General features: G+C 38.9%; 1 protein-coding gene across 1 annotated transcript; it reads left to right on the forward strand.

Annotated features, from left to right (window-relative positions):
• The first annotated feature begins 554 nt into the window (after positions 1-554).
• On the forward strand, positions 555-25,672 carry AZI2 (5-azacytidine induced 2). The gene is made up of 8 exons (XM_083824290.1): positions 555-782; positions 10,499-10,728; positions 11,872-11,997; positions 12,339-12,438; positions 13,938-14,086; positions 16,914-16,975; positions 20,439-20,554; positions 24,012-25,672. The coding sequence occupies exons 2-8, from the start codon at positions 10,504-10,506 to the stop codon at positions 24,401-24,403; spliced, it is 1,170 nt and encodes a 389-aa protein (XP_083680416.1). The 5' UTR covers positions 555-782; positions 10,499-10,503; the 3' UTR covers positions 24,404-25,672.

Below are 25,672 nucleotides of genomic sequence, written 5' to 3' on the forward strand. Positions count from 1 at the left end.
GTTTATTATATAAGGACACGATTGGTTATGAACATGGTTCAATCTATGCTATAATAATTATTAGGAAGAGGTTAACTTGGAGATAGTAGTCCTGGACGTTAGGACACTGTTTTTGATAGTAAGGGTTTTAAATACACTGGAGAACAGAGCATTTGGCTCATAAAAAGCAAAGGTTACTTAAACTAAACTTCTGGTGAAAACAATTGTGCTCGTGTGCTGAAGACTTCAGCTGTTTTGAGGCCTATGGACACGACTAATGGAGATCTTATGTTTTTTTTTCCTGTCAGGAAGAACCTCCTGGCAGCTCTGCGTTCGCCCTCAACACCGTGGATCCAGGCTGGTTGAATCGGCTCGTCAGAATCCCTACAGCAGAGCTCCCGGGGCGTGCTTCAGCCTTATTGTTGCATCGCTTTGAACTTGACCGAGGAAAAAGAAAAATTTAAAAAGTGGTTTTGTAAGAGGGTGTGGTGACACCGGGCCTTCCCGGCGCGCTCTATGAGGGGCCGCCCCGCCTCGCATGCCGGGACTTGTAGTCCCTGCCGGCCGCCTCTCCCCTTCCGGGAGCGGCCGTTCGTTGCCCTGCCGGCGGGGCGGGGCCGGGACTTCCCGGCGCGGCGGAGGCTGCCGGGGCCGGGGCCGGGATCACGGCCGGGCCGGGCCGAGCCGGGCGGGGCGATGGGAGCCCACGGGAGCCCGAGCGGGGACCGCGACGGCCGGCACCGCCCCGCCGCCGAGGCCACCGCCCGTTAGCGAGGCGCCAGGCCCGAGCCGGGCCCGCAGAGGTCGGTGCAGCGGAGCCGCCGCTCGATGGGGGCTCTGCGGGTACAGGGGCGGGGGGCACGGGCTTGGGGCAGGGCCCGGCCGGCTTCTGCTGTGCAGGGTGTGACCGGGGGAAGGGTCAGCCCCTAGGGGCAGCACGGGTTGAAGTGCTGCTGAGGAGCCGGGCTCAGGCAATAAAGGGAGCCAAAAAGCGGCCAGCAGCCTGGGTGAGATCTTACAGCCGCGATTTGTGCGTTGGTGGAGGGCAATCTGGCAAAGGAAATGAACAAACTGAGAGCTTTGGTGTGAGATTGGGAACGGAAGCGGGATGAAACGCGAGAGCCGGCTGGAATACAGGTGTTGCAGGCCGTGTTGCACGGGAAGGAGGAAGTGGGGATGAGTGTTGCGGTACTGTCATGCTGCTGATACCGAAAACTGCGCAGAAAATACGTTTTTAAATCCTTGTGTTTCACCTGGCAGGGAATTTAATGTCCTTAAATAAATCAGTCATCCAGTAACTTACAAGTGTGAGCAGCTTGGGCTGTGAACTGTGCCACTGAGTGGTCCTGGGAGCTTTGCGTTTCTCGGAGAATCCCCTAATTTCCTTTCTGCCTTACACTGTGCATGCAGTAAAATCAGCATACTGGAAGCCAGCACTTGAAAAAGCAGAGTGAGGGAAGAATTATTGTCATAACAGGCGCGTCTGCCATGGGCTGCAAGGGTCAGATGCTCTTCCGAGATAGAGTTGCCTGTTGACTGTGGGAAACATTTAATTTCCTGGATGTCAGTGTCTAATGAAATGCTGCTACAGCTCTTATTACCGGTTGTCTGTCAGCATGTGTATCCTGGAATTTTTAGCTTAGAAACCAAAACAAATCTAAATTACTTCTACATTTAGTTCCTCAAATAATGGTTAGTAATAAAAGAACTCATGATAGAAATAAATGTTAATCATATGATCCTACTGTAATTTGGGTAGGAAGTTATTACGCCATTTTTGGGTAATCTGAGCACAATTTTTGATGTACTGATATGCGAGTGAAGTCAGTTATTTTTATTGGAAAGCTTGAGTCTGATACATGCAGAAAACTTTTGATTGTTTTGGTCAGGAGAGACACAAAACACTTACAGTGAACTCTAGAACAGATTCTGTGAGGGTTTTAAGCACACCCTGTCCTCCCCCCAAAAAAAAAAGAATTAACACATTTTTCCTAAAAACTGCTTTTTTTCAGTCCTTGTATGCTGTAATGTGGAGTTGGGAAAAGTATGAAGTGATGATTGACAAGGATTCAAGCTAGGTAATGTTTTAGAGAATTCTTAAGGAAAGGGGATAAAGTGACACCTTTGTGCAGCAAAAATGGATAATAGATAAGATTTTAGGCTGGCCAGAATTTCAGCAAATATTCTTATTTGTTTTTCAGCATGTCTCTATTTTCCGTATGATTATTAAAGGGTAGGGAAAGTGTGAGAATGACCAGGTCAAATGCATGAACAAACTGCATTTAGTATACTAAGAGTGGAAGAACAATAAATTCATCTCACAGTGTTAGAAAAACTGTTACATGAAGTTGCAAATCCAGTAGTATTTGTTCTTATGATATTAGTAGAAGCATTATGACTGGAAAGCATTAATTGAATGAATGGGTGTTTAGGAAAGTGAAAACTAACCTCTCCTACGAAGACAGGCTGAGGGAGTTGGGGTTGTTCAGCCTGGAGAAGAGAAGGCTCCAGGGAGACCTTATAGCGGCTGTCCAGTGCCTAAAGGGGGCCTGCAGGAAAGCTGGGGAGGGACTCTCTCAGGAGGTGTAGGATAGGACAAATGGTAATGGCTTTAAGTTAAAAGGGGGCTGGTTTAGATCTGATATGAGGAAGAAATTCTTTGCTATGAGGGTGGTGAGGCATTGGCACAGGTTGCCCAGAGAAGCTGTGGGTGCCCCATCCCTGGAGGCGTTCAGGGCCAGGCTGGATGGGGCTTCGGGCAACCTGGTCTGGTGGGAGGTGTCCCTGCCCATGGCGGGGGGTTGGAACGAGGTCATCTTTAAGGTCCTTTCCAACCCAAACCATTTTATGATTCCATGATAACTTGAAAAAGTGTAGACCTATTGCTGTACATGCTATTGGTATCTGATTTCTTTAGGCTGAAAATGCATGAAAAGGCTGAGGGAAATGGGATAAAACACAGTGGGGGTTTGCCTTTTGTTACGTGTTCTTTAAACAGAGGAAGCCCAGATAAAGGGGTCCATATTCAGTAAAACAGAGTGGCAGCAAGATTGCATTTCTTAAAATGGCAAAGCTGGAACTAATAGTAGAGTCAGGCTAGTAACTAGCATGCTGAAAGTCGCTGGTGGGTTTAGAGACCCTATCCAAAGGCGATTTATTCAGAATCAACCCATCTTATGTTTTTGTTAGGTGCTGTACTGTAATTAGATTCATTAAAAATACCGTGTGTCATAGAAAATTTGGAGTTGCGACCCACAAGCGACATGGACATGGAGTCCAACCCCTGGCTCCACACAAGACCACCCAAGAATCAGACCATGTGTCTGAGACGATTGTCCAAATGCTCCTTGAACTCCAGCAGGCTCAGTGCCGTGACCACTGCCCTGGGCAGCCTGTTGCAGTGCCCGACCACCCTCTGGGTGCAGAGCCTTTCCCTAACACCCAGCCTGACCCTCCCCTGTCCCAGCCCCATGCCGTCCCCTCGGGTCCTGTCGCTGTCCCCAGAGAGCAGAGCTCAGCGCCTGCCCCTCCGCTCCCCTCGTGAGGGAGCTGCAGGCCGCCATGAGGCCTCCCCTCAGCCTGCTCTGCTCTGGGCTGAGCAAACCAAAGGACCTCAGCCGCTCCTCATATATCTTGCCCCCTAGACCCTTCACCACCTTTGTTGCCCTCCTTTGGAGGCTCTCTAACAGTTTTACATCCTTCTTATACTGTGGTGCCCAAAACCATACACAGTGCTCGAGCTGAGGCCACACCAGAGCAGAGTGGGACAATCCCTTCCCTCGCCCAGCCGACAGTGCCGTGCCTAACGCACCCAGGGTACGGTTGGCCCTTTTGGCTGCCAGGGCACGCTGCTGACTCACGTTCAACTTGCTGTCAGCTAATTGTGCAGTCATGTGTGTAATCATGTAATTAATAGGTATGTGGTGCGCTTAGTATACAAAATGGGTGATGCTCCTAAATTTTGACAACACATTTGGGGAGAAGAAATGACGTTTGTGAAGGGGAGTGAAAAATGAATAACTTGAATGTTGAAAGTTGAATCCACTTACAACTTGCTTACAGAAACTTGTGTTCAAATGATTGGGTTTGTTTGAAATGACGAGATGTAAACCTGAATGTTAATGAGTTACAGGATGACCACGGGCTATCAGCGCAAATCAGTTTAACTTGTCTTTTAATAGCTGCAACAGGTGAGGTGTTTCTAGTTGAATTAACAGTTAATGCAGTTACACAAGGCTTTTACAATACCTTGTCGCTAAACCTGTGAACTTACTGAGCATGATTTAATATGGCAGTTGAATTAAGTGCGAGGAAACAGAACTAGGAGGTAGGACGTATTGTATATTTTACAAAAGATGTTGTTTTCAGAAAGAAAAAGAAATAAACCAAACAACAACAAGAAGGCAACCCTCTTAGTTTTCCTAAATGTTGTTGTTGTTGTTCTTTATAAACATTTTGAAATGGGAAGTGTCTATTAAAATAACAGATAATATTAGCACAAGAGCATATGATTCTCTCAGGAACCTTTGAATAAACTTGTTTGATGTTAAAAGGATCTAACAGCCAGAACACACATTGCTCCTTCCTGTGTTTTTTTTGGCATTATTGCTTCTAATGAGTTTCAGGATTAAGTCCGATAGTTTAATAAACAGGATTACATGACACAGTGGCTTCAAATATTGGAGAACAATATTTGATTGGTTACAACGCCTCTTTCTTCTCCTTTTCTTATGGATGTCAGGGAAAGTGATTAGGGACAAAGCAATTTGCAGCGCTGGAGGCAGCAAAACAAAGTAATTGGAAGTTCTGATTTAGCTGACTTTGTTTTGAAGATCAGTGAGTATATTAAAACTGCAGAGCTGTGTCCTTGTAAGCAGCGATTCCTAGGGAGGGTTGTGGACATTGCTGAAGGACAAGCAGTAGCCAAAGCTAACAGCGACTGGGACGTGTGTAGGCAGAGTTTTTGTTCTAAAAAGGAAGCCACTATCTGTTTTTAAAAAGGAAGGTTTCTGTAGAACAGACCATTGAGGGCTGGAATCACAAAAAACTTGAGATCTGAGAGATGCAAAATGACAAATGCTTTGGAATGTCTTGCTTAAGTACCGTGTGCCTTGCGCTGTGTGGGGTTTTTGATGTTAGCTGCAGGAATTCTGTATTTTATTTATTTCTATTATTTTTTGCTGCTGTGCTGGAGTATCTTTCTAACCTCTGAACTATCCTGAAATTAAAGTGGGGGCAACAACATACTCGTTTCTGTGGGTCAAATATATTTGTTGGATTTAATGTTTTATTTTATGCCTACGTGCATGTACATGCCCTACATAAGGCGAGGTAAACCAGTACAGAAATCGTACTTTGTACTAACACTGGGAGCCTGTTCATACTACCACTGTGAAGTCAAACCCCTCGAGTCTGAGAGGTAAACAAAGTAAAATGGTTCAGACTCTCAGTAGCCTAGGGAAAAAAAAAATCAGGAAAACACCATCTTGAAGTGATTTGCATTTGACATTTGGAAATATTTCAAAAACCGTTCTGTTCTCCCTCAGAGCACAAGAAGGGTCAAAATGGGAATCTGCTTTATACTGTGAAGAATTGCATGTAATCCTGCTTTTACCGTCTTTCCTGCTGATCCAAGTGAAAGATTAGGGTTTCAAACTACAGAAATCTGTTTGTGCAGGAGTCTGTTTGCTATTAGAGCCTTTGCATCCTGGAATTCATTTAAACTGTGTTCCTCATATGTAAAATGTGTTTTATATTTAACCACCTCCCATGGTGTTAATGACTAATATTTGTAAAGCTCTCTGAAGAGAAAAGCTATGGTTCTGCCAAGCATTATATTTAATATATTAAATCCTAAAGCTGTTCTATAACTTGCATTAGGCGTCAATGAACAACAGAAGTGATTTCTGGAAACCATTCTTTTCTGCAGTACGTGAAAGAAAGCTTGTGTGCCATCTATTCAAACTCATATGCTTGTAAGCAGAGGACATAATTACTTCTGCTAGAACTTACTGCTACATCCTATCCTATGTTTCCTTTTGGAGAACATGAATTATTTCATACAAGTGCTGATACTGGTATTCATTTAATGGTTTTATTTGGGGAAATAAAGATTAGAGCCCTTTTTAATAGGCCGTTTAATGTGCAGTTCACTCTAAAAATATTATAAATGTAACGTGCCTCTTTGCCACAGACCTTCCTTATGATGGGATGTGCGGCAATTGGGATTGTAAACTTGCTTTAGGTAGGCTGAGATGGACACTAATTCTATTTTGAAACATTAATAACTTGTCTGTATATTAGTATAAATGTTTTAGTGAGAAATCTTTCATGTTAACTGGTTATCAGAGATCCATGTTCACCCAGGTGCTTTTAGAGTGACGGCTGTGTGGCATTTGCAGCCGAGCACATGTGCAGCTCCCAGCTGGGGAAGCCAACTGGAGTAAAAGACAGGCAGGCCTGTGGCTGGACTCGGCAAGCCCTTGTGCTGGATTTGAAGAGTCCTGACTTGTGGAATAACCTAATACACGTATCCTCTCAGAGGGCACTTCTTTGATTGCCCTTTGCAGTTCTGTTTTTTTTTGAATGATGTAATATAACAGTGGAGAAACTAAATTTTGATTCCTATCCTTAAACAGTAGAATTGAAAGCTGCAGCTGTTGTCAGGGATTTCTTAGAGACACAGTCCCATTTTTTTGAAGCCTTCTCTTTTAAGGGTTTCTCTCCATTGTTTAAATATCTTAACAAAGCTTCCTGTGAAGAAAAGTATTTGTGAGCATGCTATCTCTTGTTTTTATATTTTTTCCTGACAACACAGCAAAGATCTGGGTAAACTGTGTTTCACAGTAACCTTTATAGAACTGCTGATCTTACTGTTTAACAGCCAGGTTTTATTCTTGTATGAGCTTACGTCTCCTATTGGCCTTTTAGTACCAGCTTAGCAGGTGCAGGAGAAATTACTTTGGGTTTGATGGTGGTTTTGTTTTGTTTTGTGGTTGTTTTTGTTTTTTTTTAATAATTCAGAAAGGTTTTTGCAGCATAGAGATGCACTTTTCTGGCTTTTTCCTTTTTTTTAGGTTGTGTTGTTTTATTTAGATAAATTCAGCAATGCCTCTCTAATTTTCTGTTGCAAGTTCTTCCCTGTGCTGGTATAAAGTATCCTGCAGTTGGTGATGTGTGTATTGTAACTTACCTTTGGGTCGTCGTTGAGTCATCCAGCAGAGAAGGCATAGCACCTTTTTTCCGTAGACATTTGTGTTATATAGTTGCATGGGTTGTGAGATTTGAAACCTTTTGAAACATGTAATAAGGAATATTTAGTAAGCACAGACAACAGTGATCTTTACTTATAAAGTTAATTATTAAAATTATGTTGTATGAATTCATACCTTAGATTTGATAAATACATTTTTCTTTATTTCTTGCTTCTATAAATTTGGTGCAATTTTTGCAGTTTTATAAAACTAGATGGTAGAGAGCATTATTATGAGAAAAATGGGGAGCTGTTTAGAGTGAAATAGGTGAAGACTTCCTTTCAGATTATGACTGGCGATAGCATGATGAAATCTCATAGCAGTCCGAATGGTTTGTTTATTCTATGAGGAATGGATGCTTTCAGTTTTGAGAGCAGTGCTCTTTCCAAAACCAGAAATGTCCTTTTAGATGCAGGGGGAGATCTCCAAATATCAGAAGCCTATTGTTTTTATGAAATATCTGCGCTGTAGCTTTCTTTAAGTGATGTTACGCCAAATTTGCAGTAATGTAAAAATTTTATTATTTTTTTTCCTCCATGTGACACAATAAATTGGTGTTCGGTGGCATTTATGTAACCATCTATTTCCTTGCAAGCGACATCAGTCCAAAGTCTCAGTTTTGTTTTCATGTTGGGCCTGGCTGCAGTGGTGGCTTGAACTGTGTTTCCTGTAAAGCTGGAACGGCTGCACTTCTGTGTGGCTGTAGCGGTAAAAAACAGCATGCGGTATTTCACTTTTATTTTTCACTATCTCTATTGAAGTACATACAATGTGAATATCCTGGTGAGTTTTCATTCTTGGCTGAAGCTGTTGAGATTCCAGTCGAGAGAAGCATGTTTCATGATAAGAATTTCCTTTTATTGATTGAAGCCAGCAATTAAAAAATCTGACCGGTCTTTCTGAATATCCCCCTTTCTGCATTTAAGCATGCACACTCTCTGTTGCCACTGTCCCCTCCAAAATGTGTCATCATCAGATCTCCTTCTTTCAGGGGATGTGCAGAGAACTGTCTGAAGTGGGGCACCTGTCTCTCAGGCGAAGCAGGCTCTTGTTTGGTAGGCTATTTGCCTTCTCTTGGTGTGCAGTACGATTACTCAGAAAACATGTACTAGAGCTGCCTGAAGTGTTAAACTTGTGCATTGAAATGTAGAAAAATATATATTAAAAGCCCTTCTGAATTACGTGGAGGCTGATTGTTTGCGTTGTAAATAGCATCCTTATGTGCTGCTTTAGAGAACAGTATCAGAAGTCCAGAGTTCAATAACACTGTAGGCTAGCTGACAGCTGTTATGTAAAATCCAAGAAGTGTAACTAGTCCTCTTAGTGGGTGCAGTTTAAGGGTGTAGTCAAATTTATAAAAATATTTGTGCATATGGAGTCCTTATTTGGAAGGCCTTCCTCTTCTGGGAGGTCATAAAGGCAGTAAGCGATTCCTTCGATCAGGTAATGCCGTTTGAATGACAGTGCTTTTGGTCAATGTCACCTTGTACATGGAGCTTTAAAATTCTTACCAGGAGAAGGAAGCAAACTTCCTTTGCAAGGGTCTTTGTATGTAAGCATGAGGTGGAATGACAGGCAAGGGAAGCTTTTTTTTTTTAATCTAGAATACGTAATACAGTGTACAGTGCATCTGTTTACTTCCTGAAGGATAACCATTGGAGGAATTTCAGCCTTGATTTGTGCATAGTTTTCTTACTGCTGCGACTCTATCACTGCCTATTTAGTATAAGCAAGCTGTCACAGCTTTTATCATGTTGTCTGTCTGGCTTGGAGCAACTTGAGACAAATGTGATAACATCACCGTTGTTCAGCTGTGTCTGGGCTATAGAGCTCTTCATAAAGCTGCAGTCCACGCAGCTTTTCCATCGCTAGAAACAGCAGAGTGAATTTGACCACATAGATGAAAGGTCGAAGGCAGTTGATCCCTTTACCTCTTAGTATTGCTGAACAAATATCCCAGTCTAAGAAGGAATTCTAGTAACTGAAATAGCAAATACACAACAGAGGCAGCAGTTGTGGGTGTGGGTTTTTCCCTACCCGGCAGTCCACGTCTGTCCTGCAGAGTTCTGCTGATCAGGTCAGTTCTCCATCGAAAAAACTTTTTCGTTCAATACAAGCTGTCTTTGTTACATTCATTTCTTTCATTCCAGTGTTTCTGTTGGTTGGCTATCTAATCATCAGGAACGGCGGGATTGGGGGCGGGGGGGGGGGGGGGGGGGGGCGAGATTATTTCTGTTACTAGTAACATCAGTAGTTTGAGGGTGGGGGGAAACGTTTTCAAATACTGTATGTTAGTATTGCACATAAAGACGACGAATCTTGATCTTCATAACTAAATCCATGTGAGTGACCCGGAACTTGTTTGTGATAACTAGTCATGTGAAGGAAAATGCTGTTGGGGCTTCTTGTTCAAGGCCTGGAGTTACAGAAAAGATAATGGAGAGCACGATAAGAAAATGCACTAGCTTCTTGTTGAGTATTTTGCTCAACCTAAACAATGTGTTGGCAATGAAAGCTGAACGCAATCATTACTTTGCATTTGTCATTCAGGTGGATTTGCCTAGTGATGGTGATACTCTCCTTATGGTCAGATTATTGTCAGTTTTCTACATGCATGTTGAGACAGATCATGTTGTGAAGTATGTTTTCGTTTGCATCTTATCTGCAGTTAAGAGTGACTAGTTGTTTGGCAGGATGTTTTGTACTGTGACTAGAGAGTAGCTAACAGTGTAGGCTTTTTAAGGATTAATCCTAGTGTTAAGGTTCCATTTAAAAGTTTGGGAAATGTAGAAATATTTGCATTCAAGAATGAATCAAATTAAATGCCTTTCTTTTGGTGTGCTTGTGCTCAGGAAACGTTGTAGTTAGTCACTTTCTCACAACTGTAATCTCTCTTATTATAGTTCAGTGCGGAATTGAAAAAACCCTAGTGAGATGTGTCTGTCAAGTTTAAATATTTCATACCAGCCAAAGGTTATAGGATGGTGTTAAACCTTAATAAAAAAGAATTTGGGGGCTCAGAAATCTGATGCATACTCAAAATATTTTTATCAAGTAACATATTTTTTTTTCCTAACATGCATATCTTAAATGTAAGATGGGTTTCAAGATTTTCTGCAAGGTAAAGATGTTTCCCAGATATTCAGCCTTGCTGTCATACTTAAGCAGAAACATCTTGCAGTGTTACTTTGGAAGGTTTTCAGACTTGAGACTCTTGATGAACTTGTCTTTGCAAAAATTTGACTCGCATCTATCTTTTTAAACAGCTGACATGGAGGAGCTGATAGAGGATGACATCTGCATTTTGAACCATGAGAAAGCAGACAACAGTCATAAGAGAGATGGGGAGATTCCTGTTTCAGCTTACAGTGGAGATGAGTCTGTTGCCTGCCACTTTGCCCTTGTCACCGCATATGAAGACATCAAGAAGCGGCTAAAGGAGACAGAGAAGGAGAACTCTGTTTTAAAGAAAAGAGTGAGAATTTTAGAGGAGAAGGTAAGAAAGAAGTTAACTTATCGACTTCACCAAGAAACACGTAGGTTGTTACCTTTTCAAAGTTGTAAATTTCAAAGTGCATGGAAAGTCAGGAAGTTTGGTAAGGCTTATGTTCTATCTGAATGCCTCTATTTGGAAGTAAAAACTTTTTTGGGGGGTGGGGGGGAAATGTAAAGGACAAAACTTTTAATAAGTAATACACATACTTTGAAGATCAGTACAAAATCAAAGGGCAGAGATAGCAAGCCATAAAAATAAGATTTCTCGTACTTTCTTTCAAATTAATACCTAGAATAGGAGATATTCGTAGTAGCTATATTCAGTCAATGCCTTGATTTATGTATTCTTTTTGTACAGGTCCTAATTTAAAAAAAAATACTTACAAATCTGTCACGAATCTGTATTACGTACACTGAATGCTTTCAGATGTCTCAATTCTTTTATAGCAAGTGTGAAGAATAAAAAGAACGAAAAGCATAGTGTGGTACTTAGTCAAAACAAGAACTTTCTATGTGAACAGTTGTAATTTGAGGTCTGTAAGGCTTCTTGCTGTCTTACCAAATACGCTTTTACTCTGTAAGAAAGAAGGGAGCAATCTCATTGGTAGTGCTTATTCCCCCTTGCTTGTTTTTTTGCCTTAGCAGGCAATGAGACAGTGGTGACCTGGAAGTTAATAGAGGTATTTTTAAAATAATTCTGCTTTAGCTTTTCTCATAGGAATACACCAGGAGAAAAAATACAGTATTCATGTTATGAGTCACTATAAACGTTTAGTTTGCTCAGAATTTTCTGTATGTTAAGCATACGAATACGTAAACCATTTTTTCCGAAAAGTAGAACTTGGAGTTTTTCCATCTCTAGAACTTGGAAAAAATTAAAAAATTTGTTTAAGGAATTGTTAGTGTAAGTAATCATGACTCATGGATGTGTTTTTTTAAATACTCATAGCAGAAGGCTAGCAAGTACTAAGTACGGTTAGAGATTCCAGAATTCATAGATGGCCTTTGTTGTACTTCTGTAAAATTTTGCTCGATATCAATGTATTTCATTAACTTTTTTCAAAACTTAAAAGAAAAAAAGAAAAGTTCTCACTATAAGATACAGAACGTGTTTCTCATGTCTTTTCTTGTCTCTAACTTGCAGCTGCTTGGCTCCCGACTGGAGGAAGAACGCAGTTCGGTTGGCCGTGAACAAGTAAATAAGGCATACCAAGCGTATCGGGAGGCCTGCATCGACCGAGATAATCTGAAAAGCAAACTGGATAAAATAGTAGGTCTTTTAAAGCAATGACTTAAACACTTTATGTAAGTACACTATAGTTAGTTTATTGTAGAATGAATTTTTAATTGCTGAGGATCTGAGGTATTTGTTTTATCACTCCTTTAGGTTTTCCAGGTACATGGTGATACTTTATGTAGGAATGACAATAGTTCTAAGTATCTTAATTTTCTTATAGGGGTAGGCTAATGGTTTAAAAAAAATCAAAGCAGTATTTTCCTAGTATTTACAAAAAAAATGAATTGTATTTAGGAAAAAAAAAATTACTAGTAAGATGTGATAGAAGCAAATTTTCACAAGGTTTTTATTTTTTCTTCTCTCTTGGAAAACAGACAAGAGAAACTGCAGAATCCTTGAAAGCCTTGAATGAACAGCTGCAGTCTAAAGAAGTAGAGCTTTTGCAACTAAAAACTGAAGTGGAAACTCAACAAGGTATGCATTTGGTTACATCTTAATATATGCTGACTACTTTTAGTGGTTATATGATGAACTCAGGGCATTAAGAGTTTTAATTGTATATAGCGGCTAGGTAAGAGAGGTGAGTACTGTAGTGAGGTACTTCGAGTTTGTGTTGTCTATGATGATAGGCATGTTATATTATCAGAGGCAAGGAGCTCCATGGTAAAGATCTGAGGCAGTTGTGTTCTTCCATTGCAGTTTATTTTAATCACTTGAGAAATGTGCACAACTTGACAGTTTTAATAGGCAAGCAATATACATCTCTAGACCTCACCAGCTTTTCATCGGAGTAAGGCAGGGACCTACTAGTTCAAGTATCAAATACCACACAGTCGATACCACTTCTTCTGATACCTGTAGATCATCTGGTATAGTGCTTTGTCTTGCTGTTGGGATGTGACAGGAAAAAAAAATATGGGTATGTAAAATAAAAAATGGGGAAATAAGATCTTTATTTTTGTACTTTTACAAGAAAATGCTGTCTGTATGTTTAAATCTGTGGACTGGACTTCAGATTCTGTACAAACGCAGTCATTTGAAAGGTTCGTATAAGCAATGCTATGCTTGAATTGCATTACTTTCCAAGAGAGCCTGAAGCATGTGATGTGGTACTTCCATCACACAATGTTTTTAAACCTAGAGGAGCAAACTGCATGTTATAATAGCAATAGTTGAGGACGTAATGGTTTAAGGAGATATGGAGTGCAGAGTTTATAAAGAGAGCTTTGAAAATGTGATGATTGAAGCCTTGTTGGGTAATCAGTTTTATTCCTAAGTGGGCTCTGAGTGCCTTGTTTAAGAAACATGAGTGTAACTTAAGCTTGTATAAATCAATAAATCTGGAAGTGAGTGCACCATGTCATTGAAGACTGGGGAGTTTTTTCCTGTCTCATTCTTTTTCTTGTCCTCTAACTAGCCTCCTACAACTGATGAGATTAGGTTGCTTCTTAATAGTGATCACATGATATATTTTTTCTTCTTTCTGTCTAATGAAAAAGTCTAGAAGTTACCGAAGTCTTTTTCTTTTGTTTTTCTGCTTGGAACTTCTTGATATGCAAACTTGGGGAAAAAGAAAGTTCAACTGTGCAATGATACAAACCTGAGGGGAAATGGCTCATGTTTTCAAAGCGTGTATGAAGTGTGCAAGTCAGTAATATGCTATGGGTTTTTGCCATTAACTGATTTTTGTATTTCCAGTGGTTTTTTTATGTTACTTCCTCTTTTTGTTACTTAAAATCTCTAGTGCAGTTCTGGAAAGGAGGACTCTACTTTAAACTCAGAAAAATGGATTATTCCTCTGCCTACAACTTGACCAGTGTTACTGTTTCTGTTACCATGGGCTGCAGTTTATTCAGAAAGTACAGAATAAAGTTTCTGTAGAGCATAGACTGCTTGAGGTGAAACTGTATGTATTATAGGAGTTATATTTTTTGAACGAGGACTGAAATCTGATTGTCTTGTCTTTTTTACAGTTATGAGAAATCTGAATTGTAATCAGTCCAGCTGGGAAATAGAGAAGCTGAACAGTGACCTGAAAGTGCATAGTCTGGAACAGGATCTAGAAAACCTCAAGCAAGAGTGCAGTAGTCTCAGAAAGGAATTGCAAAAATCTAAGCAGAAGGTACCTTCATTTTTAAGGATTTTTTTGTATTAATAGATTTGACTTTGTTAGAACATTATTTTAAATCCCTTGTCCAAGCAAAATAAAGGGTGAAGAAACGGATACAAAAAGTAATTGGTTGCATGATGAACATCTTAGTAAAATTAACCTTAAATATTGCCATAGACTGGCTTACTTCTGGAAATAGTGCACGTACATAGGTGAGATTACCCAGATGTTATCAACAGAACAACAGAAAATAAAGCTTTACTGTTTCTTTAAAGTCACCATTCCGATCAAAGTGGCTTATGTTGGTGTTTGTCTCAGGCTGAACTTTTTTGAAAGTTTGAGCCAAACGTGGTCTTTTTTTTTTTTTTTTAAGCAACAATGGAATGCTTGTGTGAAAAGATTATGAACTTTGTTTAAGGAGTTCTAACACTTTAGCATAGTGGCATGAAGCCTGTCAGAAAAGCGCTTTTTTTTTTTTTTTTGTAACAAGACGCATCCTGGGCTGAGCTAGGATACTGGTGAGAACTGGAACCGGTAGTTGGGACCTTACCTTGAGGTATCCACAGGAAACAGTTGAAACAACAAGAGGAGAAGACAGTAGGATTTGAATGGCCGAGGCTAGAAGAGACTATCATAGTGGGAGAAGAAGAATGTTGGGAATAGAAAGAACATGAAAATGTAAGGTACTAAAAGAGAACGGAACTAGTTGGGCAAGTAGATAAAGAGGGTGTTGAGGGAACCAGTACAACTGTTCAGTGAGTCTCAGTCTTATCCCTAACTATTCACTCAGAGATTGAGCAGAGATCTGTGAAGCCTGAAATTGGATGATGAATTTAGGATGAGAAAGCAGGAATTAGTAGGGTGGAATTGGTAGTTTGGTTAAGAAAATGAAAGGGAGATCTGAGACAGAACAGGCAAATATAGTTCAAAGTAAGTATCAGTATCTGCTTTCTCTCCCCTTGTTTACTCCTGTAGATCTTGGGGACAGTGAAAAGGAGCTACAGAGGGAGAGGAGGGAATGGCTGTGGAAGAAGGATTGTTTGGAGAAAATGTAGCAGGAAAAATATGGCCACTTCAATACATTTCTCATTAGGGCTTAGGAAGAAATACAGGTTTACAGAATCTTGCCATGCCTCTTTTGATGCCCTTACCTGCTGTTTCTAAATCAGGTGTCTGTTTTGAGGAACTCATGGTATAACAGAGATATGGTTAGGACCTCAAAAAGGAATATTAAACTAGCTTAACAGTAATAAAATACATTATAGTAGGTTATTTAAAAAAAAAAAAAGGTGAATGTTTACCACTTTACATCTTACCTTAGATAGAAGGGTACAGTGGCAATCTCTAGGACTCTGCAGTTATATTGAAGTTACACAAAACATTGAAAACATTTAAATGTGATAGTTTCAAGAGGTAGACTATGTTAGGTTCTCCGGTCATTAATAATTTTGATTATGAAAGTTTGATTCATGTAGTATTTAAGTCAATATTCAGGGTGTATAAAACTCTGAAATATAATTCTTGCATGGCGATCATCCTGCCTACAGACAGGATTTGTTTTAATTTGGGAATGTTTCTTTGGCTCTTTTTGTTATGGGCACATTTACGTTGCTACAGAAATGTACTTTTGAAGCAAATCTAATCATCACTGCCTACTGTGCCTTGTATTACGGAGCAGACTGAAGTATGGGAATTGGGTTCCTTTTGGATGAAACTAAGATGCACCCCAACCTCTTCTGGGCATTCAGAGACCAGACCAGAGCTAGCCTCAAGTAATGTCCTACTCTCCTGCCTCCCTCAAAGCACACACAGTTGGAGCATTCGGTTCTTAGCCCTGAATGGGTCCCTACAGAGTTGCTGCAGCCACTCTCCTAGCTTATGTGGATGTGCTTACATGTCAACCGTCTTGTGTCAGGTTTATTCTGCGTTTGTTCCACTAGGTGGGGATAAAGCACATCACCTGAAAGGCAGGCAAGGTGTTTTGTTAACTTTCATTACTGTTGGTTGTTGTTTTCTCTTAAATCTGGAATTATTGTAGATATTTTCAATAGCTTGTAAATTCTGAAGGCGTACTTTAACTTTTATGCAGTTTTGATGTCTTTACGTGGTTTTATAGAAATAATTGAAGATTGCAGACTTCAGTGTGAGAATGAATGTTGCTAGAAAAAAGACTTAAATAGTGTTTCTAAGAGATACCAAACACGACACTATTTAATGTTTATGCCAGCAGCTTTTGTTGTAAAGAACAAATAGAAGGAACGATGGACTTTTTTTTTAATGTAATTTCTCCTTGATACTGGTAACTGCTTAACATAGGAAGTAAAAAAGTAGGAGTTTTCAAATGTAGAGTAATATACTGCAACTGAGTTTTTTGAACAATGAAATTGAATCTCTGGGTGGCGGTAAGAAAGTCTTCGGAGAGGAAATTCTCAGGTGAGATACAGAGAAATATGATTAATGGGTAATTAATCTAACAGGTCAATATTGTTTCAAAACCAGATGCTGCTTCCCTGATTATTTTCTAAATTCATAAACATTTTCAGACGTTTTATATCTTAGGCAGGTATGTATATATTTTTTCCTGTATGGGTAATCTTACTCAGGTTTTGCATTGTAGTTGATGCTATACGTACCTTATACTGACAAGTTGCTTGACGTTTCAGTAGGCCTTCATGAAGCCACAGTAACTGGTATCAAATTCATTATAACTTTGTCTAGAGGAAGGTAGTAGGAAGGGAACGTGAAAAGAAGGAATATGAATGAGAACTCATTGCAGTATTTTCAGATCGGTTTGGACTCATCTCTTCATTTTCTTTCTTCCCCTCACTCTGTTACGCAGGACCAGGCTCAAGATGAAAACCCATTAAATGGAGACCACCTCCAAAGGCAAGACATTCAGAGGTATGAAAATCAAGTGGCTTTCATGTTTTATACTTACTTTACTGAGAGACAGTTATTTGAGGGTGTAGATATTCTTGCAGCCTGCTCAAGTGTGTTATTTCAAACTACATAATCTACTTTTAAATCTGGGCACTCATTTAGCAAAGTCATCGTCTCTTTCCCTTTGTCTATGAAGACAGAACGATGCCTGAAGCCCAGAATGATAAGAAAGTATTTACATTTTCAGATTGTAAAGAAAATGAAATTATCTTGGACTTAAAAATCAACTATTTAATAACACGTTGACTTGAGGAGGCGGTAGGTGAACTTCCAAGTCTCATCTCAGCTATAGGAATTTCTTTGTTTTGCATATGAGGAGGTTTCTGTGTTTGGCTGGTGGCTTCTAATCTCTTGCTTAGTGTTAGAATGTACATTTACTTAGTGCAGTATAATAATATTTCTATTAGAAGACATTAAAGGATTTTTTTTTTTAAGTATCAAGGCATGGATACATGACCTATGCAAAAAGAAATTATTTTCTTTAAAAGTTTTAGTGGAACAGAAAGCATTGTTCATTATTTTACAGCCATTCAAATAATGAGTAATTGTGCTTTTGGTAGTGTCCTATATTATCCCGTGTTCAGTATGTGTACCGTATTAGATAGCAGATATATCCCTCAAGTCTTTCATGCATTCATGAATTGTTCTTTTGCATAAAGTTCCCAAATGTTTTGTCTTGCAGAAATGAAATACCTGCATCTCTTATGCATGGTTATGCCAATTCATGCACTTCCACAATTTTCCACAAGAGGGTAGAGTGCTCCTTCATAATGACAGGTTGTTGAGAGCAGTATCTTTTTGCTTACTTGGCTGTTGAAGAGATGGGAAAGGAAATCAGTCACTGAAAGAACCCTACAGACATTTCTTTCATATGTTCTCTGATATAATGATGATAACATTGTAGACACTATAAACAAATTATACTTTCACCTTTCATCTTGACTGGATAGCTAGCTCACACTTTTCTTGTGGTTTCTGCTGGAGCTTCGTAGTCAGTCTTACACGCCTGAAAAAAGGTGTTATCTCAAGGTAAAACAGCTCTGTTTGATCTTCCAGAGCAAATTTATTTCAAGAAGTCGTGTTCAGGCGGCAGCCATCAGAATTAACATATATACAGTGTAGTGTTTAGTGTAACATGATACACATAATGAGCGTGTGATGCATTTGGAATACGTCAGTCCATCCAAAAATCTGTGTGTGGGGATGAGGGGAACACTTGAAAACTCCTATGTGAAACATTCATTGTAGCAAGCAATCCTGCTATTTATGAAAGCCAAGGGCATTTGCAATTAGTTAAGTTTTTGGAAAGGAATTATTTAACATTTGTCAGCAGCCTGCAAATCTGACTTTAAATTGTTTTGTTTTGCAAATCTACTTTGCTGCAGATTAAGCTGTAGTGATTCTAAAATCTTCTCACGTAATGTTTTTTTTTTTGTAAGGTGATTATATTCTGATTGTGCTTTTCAGGATGGGGACTGGTGGCAAAATAAAATATTGTAAATGTTTCAGACATGTACAAATCATATGTTCTGCTTGTGTTCTTACTGTGGTAATTAGAATAGTAAAAAAAAAAAACTGATCAATTGATTAAATATAGTTCTGTATCAGAAGAAAAAATGAGGTGTATTTGTGGCTAAAAATGCTTTGTTTTTCCATACAGAATGTAAACTGTGTAGAACACAGAAATAAAAGGGGGAAAAATAAGTTCTTATATTCAATGTTTATGTTACATGTTAAAGGGCAATATAGGGTAAGCATCCAACTACATGAAATCCTTGGTTTTTCATTGAAACTTCCTTGAAAATTGGGCTTTGCAGTGGGATTCTAGACTAGTATCCACAAAAACAATTAAAATATGTTGTGTGATTTAAGTGGAATTTTGGTAGCTGCATGCCTTTGCAAGATCCTTTTAATGGAGCTAAACTCATGTTACAAAATCCTTTCTGAATCACAGAATTGTGGAATGGTTTGGGTTGGAAGGGACCTTAAAGATGACCTCGTTCCAACCCCCTGCCATGGGAAGGGCGCCTCCCACCAGACCTCCCAAAGTCCCGTCCAGCCTGACCTTGAACACCTCCCGGGATGGGGCATCCACAGCTTCTCTGGGCTGCCTGTTCCTGTTCCTCACCACCCTCATAGTAAAGAATTTATTCCAAATATCTAACCTAAATCTACCCTCTTGCCAATATACCCCCTTGTCCAATCGCTACGCTCCCTGATAAAGAGTCTCTCTCTATCTTTCTTAAAAGCCCCCTTTAGGCACTGGAAGGCTGCTATAAGGTCTCCATGGAGCCTTCTTTTCTCCAGGCTGAACAACTCCAGCTCTCCCAGCCTTTGTAGGAGATCAGTGGTGGATAGATGGGGACAGACGCTGAGCTGTTCCTATATTCACAACTTCTGTGTGTAAATATTGGACAGTTCTGTTTTAATGTAACCAAAGTTTGTTTAATCTTATTTTTGAGACTTTTGAAAAAATAAATAAAGGATGGTTGCAACATCAACTTAAGTAGATGAAAATTTTACAATTAAAAGTTCAGAGTCAAGTGAATTTTACAGGTAAAGATGACAGAAGCAGAACTTCTTCAAATACAAAGCTGTTAACTTTTCTGATTTTTGTTCTTCATTTTCTCACTAGCTAATTATCTGAAACTTCAACATTGGCACAGAGCTGTTGTTGCTAAATACATTTCTCAAATTATGCTGTCTTATCAGAGAATGAATTGGGTCTTCTAATTTTAACCCTTTCTGATAAGGCGGTATATTAATTTAAATTAGATGACTCGAATATGAAACACTGTGCTGAATTATTTTGCCCTGTGTGCGTATGTGTGCTCTGTTTGGACTTCTAGAATCTAGTCTGAATTCACTGTAGCAGAATGAATGGTGTAAAGACCCGAATATCGATTTTTGAGTATTTAAGATTGTGATCAATTAATGTGACTAGGATCATAACATATAATGGTGTGTGGGGTCATCTATCAAAAGCCATTCAATGATAATAGTCTACCTTGCTTGCAATTTAGTGTTCATTTAATGTCTTTTAAGAAAATACTCCCTTGAGACTACTAATTTTATGGGAAGATAAATAACAATATTGGAGAGTAAGCTTCTTATTTCTTTCCTTTTGGGCAACTTGAAATTATTAGTATTATCTAGTATGTTAATATAAGACTTCCATATTTTAATGTATAATATATATATATGTAACTTACAAAGATTATAATATAGAAAAGCTGTTCAGTTTAAGGTAGTTATTAGTACTGCTCAGCTCATTTTGAATTATGGTACTCTAGTAAAATTGTCAGCGTATGTCAGGTAAAAACAATTTATTAACAGTTAATGCTTGTTAAGCCTTGGAAATGTTAGTAGGCATGGGAGTGCTTTAGAGGTGACAAGTATTTAACTTGGATTTTTTTTTTGATAGTGTGCAACAAGCATATTGGGATCTGAAGAGAGAAATGTCTAATTTGCAGCTAGTGACTGAAGTGCAAGCTGAGGTTCTACGAAAACTGAAAACGAACTCAACACCGACCAAGAAAGGCAAGTCAGTGTTTGCAGTAACAGACCTTACAAGCACAAATCGTAGATCCAAACTGCACCATTTTAAAAAGAAACTAGCTATCATATCTTATCAGAATCTCATCAATTGAAGTTGATAAGCTAGGTTATATTATGGTTCCAGCCTACCCATTTTCTGCTTCTGTCTTATACTGGTCAACTTCACACATAAAGGTGTTGCTGATGTGTTTTTTCTTCAGTACTGTATTCTGTTCCCCTTGTGGCTTTTTTCTCAGTCAAGTGTTGCTTATGTGCACAAGGCTGAGGTGTTAAGTTTACTCGCATTTGACCTTTTACCACAACTACTTCATGTTAAAAAAAAAAAATCTTTTCAAATGCAAGTCCTATTTTCCCTGTATAGAATATATAAAGTATTCATTTTTCAGCATTTTAAAAATAACTTTAATTCCCTTATGGCTGTATATTTTACATCAGCATTCAGAAAAATTGCATTTTCTAGCATAGTGCTATGCAAGATGACATTTCCTGACTGATGTTGCAAAGCTGCTTTATTTCTGCTGCTACCTCGCAAACAATTTAGGGGAGAATATTCTCTGTTAGCAGTTCATCAGATGTTTTTCTCTATTTTATTTGTATGCTTCTCTTGATCCAACTGCTTTACAAGAAGGTTCTCATTATGGTGGGACCAGACCTAATCAGTCTGTTTATCTTGGTGTTTATTTCCTTTGCTTTCTGCTCACTTGAGCTGTGGTATTTACTGTGTTCAGAATACAGGAGGTGGTGGTCAAAGAAACTGAACTTGGTGTAGGAGTGACAGTCTTGGATGTCCCTATCTACTACAAGATCAAGATATTTTGTTTCTAAACAGCTTTGATGGGCTCAGTGACCTAATGATAGGATTTATCTCCAGGTCAATGACTGGCTTTGTCTGTGGCCAGCAGTGATTAATGATCATTCTCTGGTACTTGGCTGATAAATTATTAACACTCATTCTAGACTTGATTGTATAGTTACCAGGTAAGCTTGTGTTCCTTCAGTTCTAAGACACATTTGTCAGATAACTTCAGTGGAGAAATGAAGAACTGAATGAGTTTTTAACCCTCAAGTCTATCAGGGTTTGATGTAATTGTGTAGTATCTTTCTGGTTTTATTTTTAACCCGGAGTTACCTGTCTTGCCACTACACAAGTACTGATCTTTCTCTTCTACCTGGTGAACAAACGGAATTTCTGCAGTTGCTAAGGCATGTGTACATCCACAACAATAAAAGGCAATCTCGATTGATTGGAAAAACAAGGTATTTTTCCTTTTGCTCTGTAGGTTCCTCAATAAATTTTCAGAAGTATGTGAGTGGAGAGCTTTGGTAGAAATTAGAATTTTTTATTTCCTTGTTTACCTTGCTTGTTAGCCACATTGAATGCAATGCAGACATATCTGTGTTAGTATTGGTAGAAAAATACTGGCTTATATAAAATGGGAGTAGAATTGACTTAAATCTTCCTCTTCCTGTTTTTTTAGTACTAGTTGTTTTCCTTCACTCTTTATAGCAGCAACTAGTTTGTATATGGTATCAGGGATGGAGGGGGCTTTTCTTTAACTACTATTCATCATCTTTCAAGGTGTGCGAAGTCTGTGGAACATGGTATTTCTTGCTGAGTGTTTGATGTTTACAGTATCAGTTAACACACAGATTCTGCTTAGCTGTCACTTATGTAAGGAGGCAACTTCTACACGTATTTCCACTCATGAGTTTTTGTTATATTTTCAAAGGCCTTTTCAATAGATCACGTGAAGCCCAGCCTTCTCTTTTTGCCCAATGTCTTGGAGAGTACCTTTTAGCAGGTAGAACATGAACAGATTTAAGATTGAAAACCAAATTTCTGCTTTGCTGACTAGTATTAGTTGTCTTATAATAAATACGTTAAATAAACTACTTCAGGTATCTCAACAATTGACACTGTAGAGAGATCTTCTTACCTGAATTTACTTCCAGATAGCCAGCAAAACAGGTCAAGGATTGCTCTCGTACTCTTTGCATTGCTGCTATAGTTGAACAAACCTTGACCATGGCAAACTTACCTGGCTTCTTCTGTTTAGCTCTGGACGAACTGTTTTGCCACTGAAAAAAAAAAAAAGCCTTATTTCTTGAAGAGTAGCTGTGGCTAGTCTTCAATATGAATACTGCAGACATTGGAGTTTGACTAGTTCTAACCTAAGGGATCATTGAAAATAAATTATAACACCTTTTCTCTTATGGGGCTGTAATGCCACACAATTCTGAATATAGGTGTGCTGCTTCAAACTGCCAAGGTGTTAGGTAACTCAGTGTAAACGTTCCAGAGTGTAAAACCTGTTTATTTGTGTACAGGTTATTAATAATTACTACAGTTCTCCTAACTCTGATGCTAAGGTAGTAGTATTTCAAGTATGTTACAGTGGATTACATTTTCTTTAAACTTCTAAGGGTCTGTAGACCTTGAATGGCTTTTTATGCTTGTCAGGATGAGGAGGCCAAATCCAATTTTGGGTCTTTCAGGCATGGTGTCTCTGCTGCTGGAAAGTGCTTTTGGCTGATATTTGCAAATTGGGTAGCATTCTTTAATTTTTAGTGACAAATTGCAGTTGCAGTCTTTGTCTGAGATACTGGCTCTTCTTTTTGTCCCTAGAACCGAAGTTACAAATTATGCTTCCTACGTGAGCTTCACAACTATTCTAGAAAACTACTTAAGAGTTTATTTAACTATAGGAATCACTTATCTACTCCATTAAAGTAACACTACAAAAACATTACGTGAATATATTTGTTTGTCTCTTCAGGTGTCTATTGAAGTTGCAGCTCTTTCACGTCAGGTAGATACCATCCTGTTTCAAAATCCTTCCCTTCCTAATATGGTTTAAAACTCACCTGGAATTTCAGATGGCTGAACAGTGCAATCTGTGGCTGTACTTTCAAAAGTCAGACAATACAGGAGCACAGGGACCCTGTAACATGCATTTCCTCCTGCTTCATGGACTGTAAGAGTTTTCAGGTTCTTGGCAGCCTGAGAGCACGCCTTGTTAAAAGAATCAGTAAAGTAGGAAGAAGTGTGTTCTTACTTAAGCAATATTCTGAATCTGGTCAATTTTTCCAAGCATATGGAAATCCTTTGTTTCAGTATTCATTCCTGTCTTGTCAAAAAAAAAAATATTCAAATTATTCTACCTGTGTTGAAGTGGGGACTGGGAGGTTTCCTTGGAGTTGGGTATATTTCAGACATGATAATTTGAGGATCTCTGGTTCATCTTGCAAAATCCGAAGAAGTTAGTATTTTCAGTTTGCAGTGTTAAGCAGTTACTAAAGTAAAAGACTGTTTGCAAACCTGTAGCTTGAAAACACTGGATTTAACATACCTGCCATACCATAGTACATTTAGGAGTATATGGAAGGTGCACCAAATAACCTATTGTTATTTAAAAATCGTTTTATTGTCTTTTTCCAGCTGCCTCTTCTGCACCAGTACAATGTGTTGACTTGAAGAATGTTTCGAAGTTGAACTTGACGTCTGGGGTAGTCTATAAAAAACTCTCACAAAATGATCAAGTACTGTGCAATGTTGTACCTCCCCCTCTGCTGAGAGATGGGAAAATCCCATCTGAAAGAGTGACTCTGCAAGCATGGACAGATGAGAGACCCATTCCAGTTGATGGTAAAACGTTCCAGGAACACCATTCTTATGGAAAGAGTTCTCTGGAAGATAATTCCTGGGTATTCCCAAGTCCTCCAAAACCTAACGAGAATGTGTTTTGGGAAATGAAAAATAAAACAACTTTGTTAAACTGTCCAGCAGATTACCTGGATCAGTGTAATCAGAACTGTCTGCACAAGAACTAAGCAATTTTGAGAGTGAACTGAGGCGTTTTGGAATGATTCTGAATAGGCACCTTACTGCTTGAACTCTTAAAGAGGTAAACAAATGGGTTGAAATGTGTTTGGTTTTGGTTTTGTTTTTAATTCTATTTCCAAAACAGAAAGCCTAGTCTTCCTCTGCTGTACATCAGGAGAAGTTAAAGCTGCGATGGCGTACTGTGAATGAATCTAGCACGGGGCCTAGATAATCTTGTCTTGCAAATGGCATACATTTCCAAAAGATTACAGTGAGAAGTTAGTTCTTGGAATAAAACAAAATAATCCAGTTCTGTATTTGTTTGCTATTTGTATGTTATCAAGCACTTGGTGTCACGTTAAAACTTGTTACAGCTCTGAGCTTATTTTTGACAGCGTTTTTTCTCAGATTAAGGCATAAAATGAAGCTCGGATTCTCTCTTCCTTTCTCCTTACAATTAACTTTGATTCCTCTGGTTTAGAAATGCATTTTTATATGATTTTTTATAAGAAAGGTGAGATTTTTGTCAAAATTTTGATTTATATTAGATAATGGCAAGGGAGAAATCACTCCTATGCTATCCTGTTTAGATTGCACCATTTTGGGCCTTACTGTGGATTTAAAAGGATCATAAGTAATGCTGCTGAACACAGTGAATCGTAGATGTTCAGCCTGTTTCCCTCAGTTTATGCTGTAGGAAACGGACTTCATTCTACGCACAGCGGTGTCTGCCGCAGGATCACCCTTTTCACAGTGCAGTTATCCTTATTGTGCCTCCTTTGCACATCACCAGAACCTTGACTTTTTATTTGTGTGGTTGTTCAGGCTACTAACTTCTTTTATCAAAGAAACAAAGCCTTAATTTAATTGGACTGGGTGTTGATACACAGAAGAATTTTTGTGGTATCTTTAGTGCTGCATTGAGAGCTGAAGTTACTCAAATTGTGACTGCCTGCTTTGTAGATTATGGGTGTCCGAATACTACTTTACCTTTTTTTCTCCTCTTAAGGCCAAGAACTGTTTTTAGACAAATACAGTTATGCCTAGTTTTTTTAAGAAAACTGCTCTGCTTCTTATCTGGCTTAATACAACAGGGTTAAGTGAAATGCCTTGACTGCCCAATTCTTGGAAGGAAAATGCTTTGTATTTTAGATCCATGATACTTGTAATGGGTGGGAAGATATATAATACTAAAAATGTTATGTACAGATGTGTGTGGGGGTAAAGTATTCAACTTCGCAGGTCCTGCTTGAGATCAGTGTAATAAAAAATTAATT

Source organism: Anser anser (assembly GCF_964211835.1).
Source record: "Anser anser genome assembly, chromosome: 2".
NCBI lineage: Eukaryota > Metazoa > Chordata > Aves > Anseriformes > Anatidae > Anser > Anser anser.